The 13,767-nt window shown below is 42.5% G+C and overlaps 2 protein-coding genes across 6 annotated transcripts in view; one reads left to right on the top strand and one right to left on the bottom strand.

Annotated features, from left to right (window-relative positions):
• The first annotated feature begins 54 nt into the window (after positions 1-54).
• ORC6 (origin recognition complex subunit 6) lies at positions 55-7,006 on the top strand. The gene is made up of 7 exons (XM_061469314.1): positions 55-196; positions 576-705; positions 1,495-1,658; positions 2,765-2,854; positions 4,526-4,638; positions 5,829-5,903; positions 6,284-7,006. The coding sequence occupies exons 1-7, from the start codon at positions 132-134 to the stop codon at positions 6,454-6,456; spliced, it is 810 nt and encodes a 269-aa protein (XP_061325298.1). The 5' UTR covers positions 55-131; the 3' UTR covers positions 6,457-7,006.
• Positions 7,007-9,140: 2,134 nt separating this feature from the next.
• MYLK3 (myosin light chain kinase 3) overlaps positions 9,141-13,767 on the bottom strand; it is a 54,969-nt gene continuing 50,342 nt past the window's right edge. For all 5 annotated transcript variants that reach the window (XM_061469328.1, XM_061469329.1, XM_061469326.1 and 2 more), the window contains exons 10-13: positions 13,511-13,639; positions 12,317-12,469; positions 10,903-11,035; positions 9,141-9,922 (exon numbers count right to left, since the gene is read on the bottom strand). In XM_061469328.1, coding sequence (XP_061325312.1) covers positions 9,851-9,922; positions 10,903-11,035; positions 12,317-12,469; positions 13,511-13,639 — 487 coding nt within the window. In that variant the 3' untranslated portion in view covers positions 9,141-9,850. The remainder of the gene's footprint in view (positions 9,923-10,902; positions 11,036-12,316; positions 12,470-13,510; positions 13,640-13,767) is intronic.

Genomic DNA, 13,767 nt, shown 5'->3' on the forward strand with positions numbered 1-13,767 from the left:
AGCGGAGCGCTTCAGGGCGATTGGAGTAGCGACTGATGATTGGCGGCAGGGTCGGCCAGTCCCCTGCCGGACCTTGCTGTACGTCAGGGGTCTGCGCGCTGCAGCGGGCGAGTGGGGGTGGCGGCGCCCGTATGGAGCAGGGAGAGGTGCGGCGGTTGGGCGCGCGTTTGGGCCTCACCCAGCCCGGCGTCATCAGGTACCGCGGGGGGATAACAGGAGCGGGGCTCTCCGGGGCCTGGCAGCGCTGCGTCGCTGGACTCATTCCCGGTCGATCCCGGCCCCGCGCAGCCGCAGCCACCTCGGCCTTCTTAGTAGCTCCGATCGGTGTGAGAGAAAGCCACGGGCTTGAGGGTGTGGCGGTCGATGGAGTCGCTGCCGCGGGCCCCGGCCTGCCAGTGGTGAAGAAGGGCGGCGTGAGCCTGGATCGCCGAGCTCTACAGCAGCCTTTTCCCTTGTACGCGCTCTGCAGCCGCGGTTCTGGGCTGGGTAGACCCGGGATCAGCCCCGGTCCTGTCGCTCTCACGGGCTTGCAGCTGGCTTGACTGACACTGGTTTGTATGCTGGGTGTTTTGCAGAAAAGCAGAAGAGTACCTGCGGCTATCCCAGGTGAAATGCACGGGATTGATGGCTCAGATGACAGCTACAAGTGGTGTTGTGATGTGCCTGGACCTAGCAGCTAGCTTCATGAAACAGCCAGTTGACAAAGTAAGCTGCAATGTGTGACTTGGCTGGCTGGTGTGTTCTCTATAAGTGCACTGAAATCACTGTTCTGTTTAGTGTGTTCTGGGAGCAGGAAAGGGGTCAGTAATGATAAGTGACGTTACTCTAGTGTGCTGTTAGACAGTGCTGGAGCTTTCACTACTCAGATTTTGAAACGGCAAATTGAGCCCAGTCATTTTGTGAGCTGAGCTTGCTTGCTGTAATTTCAGAGGTTTTAACTGAATAAATCCACAGCAAGGGTGTTAAATTTAAGATCTGTCCCACTTATTGTGAAAGGGGAGCGGTGGCTGTAAGGAATCCCTCTCTCTAGTGGTACCTGTAAACCTCCATCTGCAGACCTGCAGGTAGATGGTAATGGTCTGGTACAAGTTGTTTGTGACAGTCCAGTCACAGACAGAGGAGAATTTAATTGAAGCTGACCAATGAGGAGTAGCATGAAAGTACTGGTCATCTCTTCAAGTTGTCTAGATCTTGGTTACCTTTGTTTTTAACCAAATAAAAGGTTTGATAGAGGGCCATGACATAATATATGGAAAAGACAAACCTTACTTCCAGGGAAACAGTCTAAAAATACGACTGAATTAAGAGATGTGGCATTCCTAGGTTGTTAATCTTTCTGTGTACAGTCAAATTTACATCAATCATTGCACAAATTTATTTAATGTAGCAATTGAACTTTATGGCACTGTGTAGTTTCTCCCAAATCTATTTTGGTTGCCTGAATAAAATATTGGCAGGAATCTTGCTAATTCTTGTGGTTTGTTTTGTTGAAAGAGCTGTTTCATTAAACTCTCTGGCTTGAACAAGACTACCTACCAGAGCTCCATGAAGTCTTTGGAGTGTTTGCTAGAGGTGAACCCCAGACTGAGAATGCGAGACTTGGCTGTGCAGTTTTGTTGCACAGAGGCAGTGAACACTGCTTCAAAAATACTCCAGAGGTGAGTAAGCACTCGTGAGCACACTGGTAGCCACTAGTAAAATCCTTTGTTAGATGTGTAAAGATCTTGATAGTTGGAAGGGCCAGGTATCTCCTGCTGATGAGTGGTGAGTTGAGTTCTTAGTACTGACAGTCCAGCCATTTATCTAGGCCACTTTTTAGAATGCATGTTAGAAAGACTTAGTCTGTGAATCTTAGCATTGTCTGAGTGAATCCCAATTCTTCAATTTGGAATAGTTTAAAAAATACTGGACTCTCAGACCCTGTATTTTTCCGTACCATCACACTGTCTTCCATTTAACTTGTGTCATGTCACAGTTGAGAAGTAATGCTCAGTAGAAACAAATCTTCCCTTCTGGAGAAGGAAATGTCTCAGAATGCACATTACTGTAACTGTAAAAACAATAGGTTCTTACACATCAGCAGAGATCCAACAGATTTAACTAAAATTTTGCACTCTGTAATACGTACTTTAACAAGAGCAGTCACTGAAGAGCTCTGGTCTGGAGTGCTGTCATCCTGACTGCACGTGTTTAAATGCTGTTAGGTCAGTGAACAAAGGCCTGGTATGCCTGTCAGTGCTTAATACAAGCAAAATTAGTATATAGCCTGGAGACAGGTGGACAATAAAAAATTAAATTCTTCGGTGCTGCACATTCACTTTGTCCTTTTCCATATTTCCACATTTAAGTCTTCATATATGTGTAATGCACAGAGGAATCAAAGAAACTCTAATTCTGTCCTCTGTTATAGGATGGATTAATACAAACCAGCTCATTGTAACTTTCAGATGTAATGTAGAGATAAAGATGCTGTGTAGATGGGGAGTACAAGTATTAGACTTTACTGGCATGCCTTGATCCAGATCCCTAATTTAAAGTACCTTTAATTCAAAAAGAGGAGGTGGTCCCAATGGCCTTCTTTTCTCTATTCTCTTTTGCTCTTCTCATCCAGTAGTGGCTGTTCCTGCTTCACTGTGTTGCAAAGGACTAAGTGTTCTAACAGGAGACCTGTTCAACTCCTGAGAACCACATGACAAATTAATGTCAACAGCTTCATCTGAGGCAAGTGCATTATACAATTATCACTCGTATTATTGTTCTTTAGATACGAATCCAGCCTCTCTGAAGCACAGCAAATGGACCTTGATTTCTCAAAACCACTTTTTGTAACGGCTGCACTATTCACTGCATGCAGGTGAGTAGCGCTTGAGGGATCTTTATGGGCTTAAATGCTTAGTGAGATACCAAACAGAAATAACACTTACAATGTAAGCAGCTGATTCATTCAGTCTATCTGAAGGGTCTTGCTTAGCCCATTCTCCTGGAAATGGAGACAGCTGTATCAAACCAGGCATTCTTTACAGTGAAGTCTCCAGCCTACACTGTATTTGCCTTCGGGAGAAAGCAGAAGTAACTGATGCTGTGATAATTCCATTAGCATGTATCCATAACAGTGGCTGAAAAACTTTAAGTGTTTAGCATTTCACTCTCCTTCCTCTCAGTCTAACCAGCATAACATAATCCCTTAGTAACATTTTTCAGATTTAGTGGTCTTGTGGTTTAAGCCCAGCCAGTAACTCAGCACCATGCAGCTGCTCACTCACTGCCCCTCTTCTTCTCTCCAGCTCTTGGCAGGATGGGGAAGAGAATGGTAAGAATGTAAACCCCACAGGTTGAGATAAGAACAGTCCAAAAACTCAAGTATAATACAAACCACTACTACTACCACTAATAATAATGATAAGGGAAATAACAAGGGGAGAGAATATAAAACTAAAAGGGGAAAAGGAAAAGAAAACCATAAACACAATTGATGCACAGTGCAATTGCTCACCACTTGCCAACCTGAGCAGCGATCTGGGCCTTCTGGGTGACTTCCAGTTTCTCTGCTGGGCATGACGTGCTGAGGTATGGAATACCGCTTTGGCTATTTTGGGTCAGATGTCTTATCTCTGCTTTCTCTCAGCTTCCCATGCCTCTCCTCACTGGCAGAGCATGAGAGATTGAAATGTCCTGGATCACAGTAAGCGCTGCTGAGCAACAACTAAATAATTGGTGTGTTACCAGCGTTGTTCTCAGACTAAATCCCAAACACAGCACTGCACCAGATAAGAAGGAGAAAAATACCTCTTACAGTTGAACCTGGGAAAAGTGGGATATTTTTTTTTTTTTCCATTGTCAGGATAGATTTTGAGGTGGGCACAAAGCAAAACGTTGAACAGCTTTTGGTGAGATGCTGCTTATAGTGCAAGGATAGCAGCTAGCTTACTGCTGAGCACCAAGAAGTAGCCATGCTGAGGAAGAAAAAGCCCTAAGCCCCACACCATCACACCCTGAGGGTGCTCTAACCTTTGACCAGTGGATGTAATAGGTATAGTAGGCCTGTATCAGCTTGGAAGATAGGTGTCAGGAGCACATAACTCAGCCAACCCTTTTTAAGAATTTTCTTGCATGCAGATGTCTTCTCTCTTCAGTATTACACCTTATGAAAGTCTTGTGAAGCAATTCAGGAGCTGTTAGTTGCACAGCTCCTGACAAATGTTCTTGTGACATAGGGGTTCCATTCAGCTTTTTGGAGTAGCAGGATTTTATTCAGGTTCCTTCAAAATCTGATGAGTCACTTTTCCTAATAGAATTTCCTTATGTAACCTCAAGTAACCCTGACTCTCAGTTCCTGAGCTGTATTGATTGCATGGTGGAGGGGTCTTTTTTTTAAGCAAATTTGGGACAGACAAGGATTAATTAGGGCAAAAAAAAAAATAAATCAGGCCCATCTTCATCATTCTCACAGGCAGTGTTGGTATTGTAAATGTCTCCTCACCTGAGTAATAGGTGCTGGAGTTACAAAGGTAACTTTCTCTTGTAGGTGTTTGAAGCTAAAAGTGGACAAAACTAAAATGCTGGCTATATCTGGGGTGAAAAAAGCAATATTTGACCGACTCTGCAATCAGCTGGAGAAGATGAACCAGCAGCTCAGCAGTAAGTTTTCAGCCTTATCCCTGTAATACAGCCCTTTCTCTACTTTCCACTGGCAATTTCATTCTGATCACCCACCTGTCCCCTGCCAGCCATTCCAAAATTTCCCACAGTCTCAGTTGCAGTCATTGCTTCTGGGGATGGCGCAACAGCTTAGCATGTGACAAGGCCAGAAATAAGTATTTTCCTCTCTTATCAAAATCTCAGTGCTCCTTATGTCCTCTTCTGTTGCAATTTATTTCTTTGCTTCTCCCATACTACCTGACCTTCTTAGATTCCTCCTTCTTGCTTGCTTTCTGCATCCTGTTAACATGGCAACACGGCATACAAATTAACATAAGCATCTTGCTGCCTCTCTTGCTTTGACTCACTTCTGCATTTTCCTTCCCCTACTACAGGATTAACAAGCCTAAGCCTTGCTTTCCTGGTACTAATTCATCCATTACCTGTCATCATCACTTCTCACCATTTGAACCCATAGCTCCCTCCACTCCTTTTTGTGGAGGACGAAGACTGAAATATGATACACATCTTCCTGTCCTTGAATCTGGTCCTTCCTACTTGCCTCCTTTTTCCTTTCCGAGGGTTTCATTCTTACTCTCCCACAGGCAGTGTTCCTGCTTCACCCTGTCTTCATGCTTCGTATCTTGAAGTCTCCTAGAATGCTGCCTGAACCCAAACCAAAAGCTGCTGCTCTCTCCCTAGGCATGGACATTTCCATAGTGCACTGCCCTGTAGAAACTGCAAAACCTTACTCTACCACTGAGGCAGCTAATGACAGCTGGGAATTTGTGGGCCAGTTCAGGGAAGAATGTGCATCTGTATGTATGGACAGCTCCTGCATGTTGTGGGCATCTGAAAAACAAAGTGTGGAAATGGGATAGAAGGAGAAGAAATAACTAATAATCCTGCCTGAGCAATGAAGGGTAGCAGCGTGGGCTTGGGATATGAACATGGTGGATCACTGTGATTGCAAATGCAGTAGAAATACTAGTTAAAGCAGCCATTCAGTCTGTGCAGCTCTTGAAGTGTGTTGGCATCTCTGCATGTACAGCTTGAGCATCTGTCTGGACCAGGGAATGCTCTGAATGGGAGACGGTACTTTTGGAGGGTGGCCCTGCTGTTAAAGAATTACATCTAGAGCACCATCCCTGGGGTCCCGAACACCAAGCGGCTTTGTTATTTTTTTTTAGAAGAAGATGTTCCAGTGGTTGCAGAGACACCTGAAAGCTTTCAGATCAATATGAAGCACTGCGAGAAAGAAGATGGTAAGTTGTGTTCAGCTATGAACTAAAACTCACATCACCAGTGCAGTTCTGAGCTATATTGCTGCTTAGTATTTTAGTTGTGCAGTATGCCATAATACTCAGTTCATGGCAGCTTACTGCATTCTGCAGACCACTAGCTCATGAAAGGACAAAGAGAAGCAGCAGGACAGTGGTGTTTATGCTGAGTAGTCCTAGTAGAATTCAGGACAACTATTCCATTCAAACACAAAGGTGAAGAAGTGAAGAAGTTCTGGCAGCTGAAGAGCAGCAAACCATCCACATAACACAGTGACAGACCCTTTGCTCACCGCCATGGTTATTCCCAGCAACATACATATTGTCCGTAGTAGCCTGTCATTGACTTTCTCCTTCTCTTGTAGGATCTGAAGATGATGAGGAGATGCCATGTAAACGGCCAAAGACTGAAACAAAGCAAGACTATGAAGAATGGAAAAAGAAAATCCTGGAAAATGCTGCTAAGGCACAAGAGGCAAGTAGGAGTGTGTCTGTAGCACCACTTAGAAATGTATCTTCTGCTTGTTCAGAATTTTAACTCTCCCTCTGCTGTAACAAGAGACCTTGTAGCATATAAGCGATGGCTGTCTGGTAGCCAGCTTATTTATTAGATAGTTTTTAAGAATGTTATTTTTAGTAAATGACACCAGAATTAGGGCAATCTTACAAGGAGCATGTCTGACTACTTGCCAGGCTGGTACCTGAGCAGCTATGGCATTGGGTGGTAGGACAGCCTCATTCTTTCACTGCAAGAAGCAGGTAATGTTTTAATGCTGTAAGTTCTAAGTTATATGCACCTGGGCCCCTTCCTGGAAGTAGTGGAAAAAAAAAAGAGGGAGGGGACTAAGTGCCTTGTTAGTACAGGAATTAAGGCTGATGAATTTTTATTAGATTTTGTACTGTTGAAGAAACATTGTTTAGTCACTGAATTTGATTTATTTTTTATGACCTATATGGGACTGAAGTCTCTTGTGCTTGTAGGGGGTCCCAGATATTCCAATAAACAATAAAAACAGTAGAAAGAAAAGGTTCTTGGCACTTGTCATGTATAAACCTGTTAGAATGCAAAATGAAACACAAACAGGTGATGTCTTCACTTCAAAGCAGCAGATGTCCAGGGGACAAGCATCTCATCTGGGCAATACAGGTTTTCACATCTAGCAGTCATAAACTTAGGGAACAGGCAAGTGCCCTGTGCTGTAGTCCTTAGAGGCCACTTCTGTGGTCCTGCACGTTCATCCCAGCTACTAAAAATACAGTTTTGAAGGAAAAGCATTACTTTTAGCAGTACAGTTACACCAGCAGGGCTGGCATAACTATAATGAAATGAATCAGTCTTCAGCCCATTTCTCTTGCTTTGTTGTTCAAAACAATCCAGAAAACCAAAGTGTCCATAAGAAAAAAGATAAATTATCTCATGTGTGAGCATTTAGATTTGAAATGCTGCCCGAGTTTCTCCTCAGCAGTATTTTAATGGCTTGCCAAAGGCCACACTGCTGTGCATCCTCCTGCTTACCTGGGTGGCACCACACCAGGATTGCAGTAGTTGATGCTGTTAACTGCTTTAGATATTAGTTATGGGCTAGTTTTTTGTCAGAGTTACTGTTCCAGTGACTCACAGGTCACCTGTTGTTTGTCCTTTTAGCTTTTTGTAGACTCCAAAACAAAATGCATAGGATGTGGTGAAATCTCTGATAAGGCTGCAGAGGTGGGTTCCCCTGTACTGCAGAACCATGGGATGGCTGCCAACTCTAATGGGATTTTTATTAGAAACAAAATAGTAATTCTGCTGGCCAGATGCTCCTTTGTTCTGTAGAAAATGGAGAAGAAATACATACAAGACTGCAAAGAGCATCTGTGTGTTACTCTCTTAGAAAGGCAGGAAGAAGCACACAGTAATTGGAAAATTAAAACTTACCATTCTCCTTTCACTTCTCCTAATACATGAAAAAGGAGATCACTTGAAGCCAACTTTAACTAGCAAGAGCTGATTTCATTTCAGAGAAGAGTCATGAAATATAACAGTAACTATTAGGGGAATAGACTCCAAACTGATGCTCAATGTGCAGAGAAAATATTGGATAATTAACCCACACTGAGTAAAAGCTGTAGCAAAATGTCTGGTGTTGAAAGGCTGATGTAATATGGTAATATGTAGCAGAGGGTCCTCAGGATGGGAGAAAATCCAGCCTACTACCATTAGCATTCTGCCATTAAGATCTTCTCAGAGACATTTTTGGGTTATTTTTTGGTGGGACGGATTAAACCAAAACTGAGGAATAGGCTTGTTCCACTTTAATGACATTTATTAGTATTAATTCAGAAATATACAAACCAATTAATACAGTCACATTTAGCATGCAGAACCAGTGTGGGAGGAAAACATGGACAAAAGTGGGCCTTCATAGAAGGTGATAACACTGTCAAGATCATTACTCTTGATTTTAATAATGATCTGTCTCAATTCTGGAAATGCTGAAGTCCAGAATTCAGGACTTTGGAGAGTGAGAAGCACTAGAGTGGAAAAAATAACTACAGTAGGGTAAGTCAGTTACCCTCTTCATTAGCAACCAGTACTTTTGCTAATTCAAGGGACATGTGAGCCTATAAAATTAAACGGAACTTTACAGTGGTTTGACGGCTTTTCTGGAAAGCTGGTTTTAGAGCTATAGTTTCTCATTTTGATAGGGAGTCCATCCAGCTCACAGAGGGTTTTGCAGAATCTAGAACAGGAATAAAGGAAACCAGAGGCTTAATAAATAATGTTATACTTTTAGCTGAGAGACTGCAAGTGGCTCCAGCTCTTTATGCATCAGGAAAAAGTTTAAAATACAAAAGTAGTTAGTATTGTGAAGAAAACATTTAATGTTCAGGAGCAAAGTGGGAGGGGAAAGGGCTTCAACCTCCTAACTGGGCTGAAGGCAGATTCCAGTAGCACACCATGTCCCTGGCACTAAATAGCAATAAAACCTGTTTTGCACATCACACTATATCAACTTCTCAGACTTCATTAAAATTGTCTGAGAGGAAAATAAAATCCCCAAACTAAAACTTACAGAACTAATGGCTGCAGTTGAAGCCACTTACAAGTTTAAATACATACAAAGGATATCTGCAGTCTCTTCTATTCTGGACAACATGGGATCTTTTTCCATAGACCCAGGGGTCATTGGGTGATTTTAACTTTTGGAAGGAGATGGATGAAACTGCCACAAATCAATCCATTCAGCTCAGCTGAACCCACCATAAGAAACAGCAGCAATGGCCAACTGACTTAAGTAATTTCAAACCAGGATTCCTCCCATTCCCTAACTATGGAGTTACAGGATACAACTATTTTTTTTTTTAAAGAGTAGAATTAAAAAAGCCAACAAACCCAAAGCATTCAGCTCTGTGTAGTTGCACTGAATCATCATCATGTTTGGGGGAAAAAAATAATCTTTTTGAAAAAAATTACAGAAGGATTCTTGGTATCTTTTGTTCTACGTAACAAACACCAGAGGAAAAATTGTGCCACTGTTGTGGCAGTGCTCTTCAGTCATCAAGAAAGTCGTCAGAGATCCCATGTTCACTGTGAGAAACAGAAGACTGACAAGATGTTGTATGAGATGAACATCCCAACAACATTCTGCAGAATCAAAGCCTTCAGCAAGAAGTCAGCCCCAGTAACAGCCATGTTTTTCCATTACTACGTACAACAACTAAAAACTTATAAAAACAAAACAAGGTTCTGCTTTTAGAAATAATTCCAGTACTTCTTCCTGGAGGCACTTCTGGAAGCTCTGCAGTACACACACAATATTTGAGGACAGACCCGAAACCTTGTATTAGAAAACAAAGGGGTAGAAATTACTGAAGATACTGAGTTCTTTTTCCATGATTTCATGTCGTGTCTTCCATGGCTCTGAGGGTAGTAGATGCTTCACACAAGCTTATGCAAGCTTGACAGACATAGTTTGAAATCTCTTCAGCCTGTTAGCAGCAGCCACTACATAAAAATGTTTCTGTGAACAGAACACAACAGTACAAATGTAAGTACAGCTGAGGTAAAGGACCTTTTCTGTAGCTGACAGTTTTTTCTCCTGATAAATGAATTTACCTCTAGTGACCCACACCTTGTGTGGATTGCAGTGCAGAACAGCTTTGTACTGGGAGATGACCACTGCAGAACAAGACTGATCGCACCATAAGCTTCTGTGATATGTCTTTAGATTATGTATTTTTTAAAACACAAGTGCAGAAATCTGCAACCAAATGGCTGGGCTGCAGGAGTGGAAAATGTGTAAGCCTCTGGTTTAGCTCCTTGGCAAGGAACTACAGCTCTCCAGTGACAAAAGAAAAGGAAATGGTCCTCACTGAATTTTCCTCTCATTTCCACAGGCTTCTTTGTACCAAGAAAGATCACTGTATTCATCTTTCAGTATCCATGACTTACAGTCCAATAGAGACTTCAGTAAAAATTCTTATCAGTTCCTCATACAACATTTAGTTCTGAAGGAGCATGAGGTGATCAGGCAGGTCCTGAGAGTTCTCTGGATGGGTATAAGCCTAACTTTTTCTCTCTCCCACACTTCTGCTAGCTGTAACAAGAGACAAAACTGCCTTATGTTGTGTCCCTACTCCATAGTGACAAGAGACAATGAAACTGTTGTCAATGGAAAAAAAGTCTCCAATATCAAGCAAAGAACATTTAAAGCTAAGTAGTATCTGAAGTCTCTGAACTTGTAAAGAAAAAAAGGTGTAAAACTTTTAAACACCGATCAGGATTAAATTTGAAAACCAAACTTGCTAAAACTATAATCAGTATAACTGTGCAGGAGAAAAACCCTTAGTTTACCAGTGAAAATATACTTTCCAAACTCATATTTACAATAAAGAAGCCTGTGGACAGCAGCGAGCCATTGTACAAAAAACAAAGGAATGGCTCTGCCTGTGTTGAGCTGATTTTCCCTCTGGAAGTAGATTTGCCAGTTTATCTATTTACCTTCCATTTTCTGTGAGCCATGTAACTCTGCAGCAACAACTGGGACTTCAGGCGAAGCTTGAACTTCTTGGCTTTAGCAGGTAGGTTGTTTAACCACTCATGCCTCAGACACTGCGTTGCACTCATCCGGCAGCTGCGGAAGAGGAAATCTGCCATGTAAACCCAGCTGCCCTAGCTGCCATTCTGAGTGCCCTGTGCTCCTCAGCATTACTGATAAAGAAACTGCCTTAAATGGGCCAACACAAGTGTGTGGCAATTCCTGCACTCTCTAGTTCAAGGGGTGAGCAGTGTGAAAAGCCTGCAGTGGGTTGATTGAGCTGTGGTTATATGCTGGATTTTGCCTTTTTATGGTTTGGGTGTGTTTGTTTTTCTTACGTCTGAAAAATCCCTTTGTGTTCTCTTGCTGGCAATATGGAATCATAGAGTTTGGGTTGAAGGGACCTTAAGATCATCTAGTTCCAACCCCTGCCATGGGTAGGGACATCTCCATGTCACTCAAGACTCTGTCCAGCCTGGCCTTGAACACTGCCAGGAATGGAGCATTCACTTTCCTGGACAACCTGTGCCAGTGCCTCACCACCCTCACAAGGAAGAACTTCTTCCTTATATCCAACCTGAATTCCCCCGATGATGTTCTTTTTATGCTTCTCAGATCACTTACTGTTCATATGTGGTACTAGAACTGATTTGTCTGATTTACATAATGATATGGAAGTTGTTAGTATTCAAAGCACTCCTTTGAATTCAATTTGTTTTATTGTATGCCTCATTTCCTGGCTTAATTAGTATTATATCACTATCAGCAAGAGAAAAATATCTCTCCTCACTCACCCAGCCCCATTGCCACAGTCTGACATCAATGTCATCCTCACTCTCCCCTGTTGTTTCACGTTGTGCAATCACTTTCTATTTCAGTGGAGCAAAGACTGAGAAGCCACATGCAGTTAAGTCCCAAATGCTCCTTAATATCCACCAAAAGTATGTAGACTGCTTTAGAAGAGAACCATGTGCATTTTTGCAGCTGCAGGTTCCATTTATCCTCCATGACATTCCAGAGACGTTTTTGCAATTTGTTTCAGGCTTGTGAGAATTCAAGGCAACAATAGAAACAGCTTTTGCTCAGAGAAGGAATACTAAAGACATATTTCTACACAGAAAAGTCCTCCCAGATTTCCTCTGATCTGCCTATATTGAGGCTATTGTGAAAAGCAACTTTCTTCAGTCAAGGTACATAGACATTTTCCTTTTAAATAGGGGCTTTTGAATCACTGAGGAACTGCTCACCAAGCACAGATATAGCATAAAAAGTGTCAGGTAGTGACTTCTCATTGCTGCATGCAATGAACACATTGGCTAGGAGAAATTTAATGATGTCATTAGGTGCTACTGTCCTCACAATTGGACAAAGAAGTACCTTTTCTCCTTCACAAGTAGTCTGGAAATAAAGTCTTTAGCTTCCTCCGATAGCTGTTCAAAGGCTTCTGCATCAAAATCCCAGCTGCAATTGAGTACATAATTCATTGTCTCTGCATCAGTTTCTCCCAGGAATGGGGACAGGCCACTAAGCCTTAAAAGAAGAAAGAAGGGGAGGGAAATCAGTAGTTGTTAAATGTAAGATGTGTTTTTTCTTCTGTGAATCCTCTGCTTTACAACTGTTCTTAGCTTATGGAGCGGAAAAGACTCTCGGCTATGGGGTGTTCCACTCAGTCCCTACCAAGATAAGCCAACAGTGTGGAACAACACAGCATTGTAAATGTTAGTGTTACTCTCTAGCAGTTCACTCAGCTACGTCAGAGAGCATTAATAATAGGGAGACCCCAAAGGAAATCAATTCAGTCGGGATCTAGGTATGTACGTCAGTGCCTTCCCAGCTGGGACAGCTAGGGGGATTCAAGAGCTTTCCTGAATCAAGGCCCATATCCTTACATGGCTTGAATTAAACGCAATTCTGACCTATAGCATACTTTTTTCAATTAGCCTCTAAGCCCAGATTTATTGCTTCAGTCGCTTATTAATTCACTCAGTTGGGCTTTGGATCACACAAAAATTTAAACCAGAAATGTATCCAGTTTACAGAAAGCATCTGTGAAAGATTCTGGGATGCAAAGTCAGCTCGTCAGAAGGCAGTTTGGACAGACAAGCTGTCCATGGCGACCACCCAGATACCAAAGAAAAGTTTTAGCCCTATTTGTGACATGACATTTTTTAGACTCACAACGTAACACCCAATACTAATTCCTCTGTGCAGTCGCACACCAAGTCCAAGCTACTAAAATGATCAGACTGCAAATCTGAAAATAATCCATGTCCTCAAGAACACTATCAAAAATGAAAACTCTGACATGCTTGTGGCGACTTTTCTAAGTAAAAAGAGACCTGATCCATTTTACCATACTGAGTAAGATGGTGAGAAGAGCATGTACACATTTATCAAAAGGCTTATTTGTTGTTTAGAGACTTAGTATGCACAGCAAGGTACCTTTGCATTAAGGGCTGGGTTTTTAACAGAATGAGTTAGGCGAAGTCACAGGCAGGTGGACTCAGGGGCAGCCACATTCTTCCTCGGCACAGCCCCCCTGTCTTTGGCAGAGCCCCCAGGTTTACTCACAACATGTACGTGATGACACCAACACTCCACATGTCTGTTGGGAAGGAAACGAAGTCATAGTTCACCACTTCAGGAGCCAAGAACTCTGGAGTTCCAAAATTAACCTTCAGTTTCTCACGAGGTTTGTACCTTTACCAGAAAGAGAGAGAAATCGGTTCCGAGAGCAGGCTAGAAAACATATCTCATCTGTAAAAAATCAAGGCACAGCTTTTGGCCATGCAAGTACAGCAGAGCAATCATAGCAGACTCCACAGGCA

The sequence above is a fragment of the Pezoporus flaviventris genome, unplaced genomic scaffold (genome assembly GCF_033815535.1).
Source record: "Pezoporus flaviventris isolate CSIRO_AGI_PZ_B2104156 unplaced genomic scaffold, CSIRO_AGI_Pfla_v1 ptg000056l, whole genome shotgun sequence".
Taxonomy (NCBI): domain Eukaryota; kingdom Metazoa; phylum Chordata; class Aves; order Psittaciformes; family Psittacidae; genus Pezoporus; species Pezoporus flaviventris.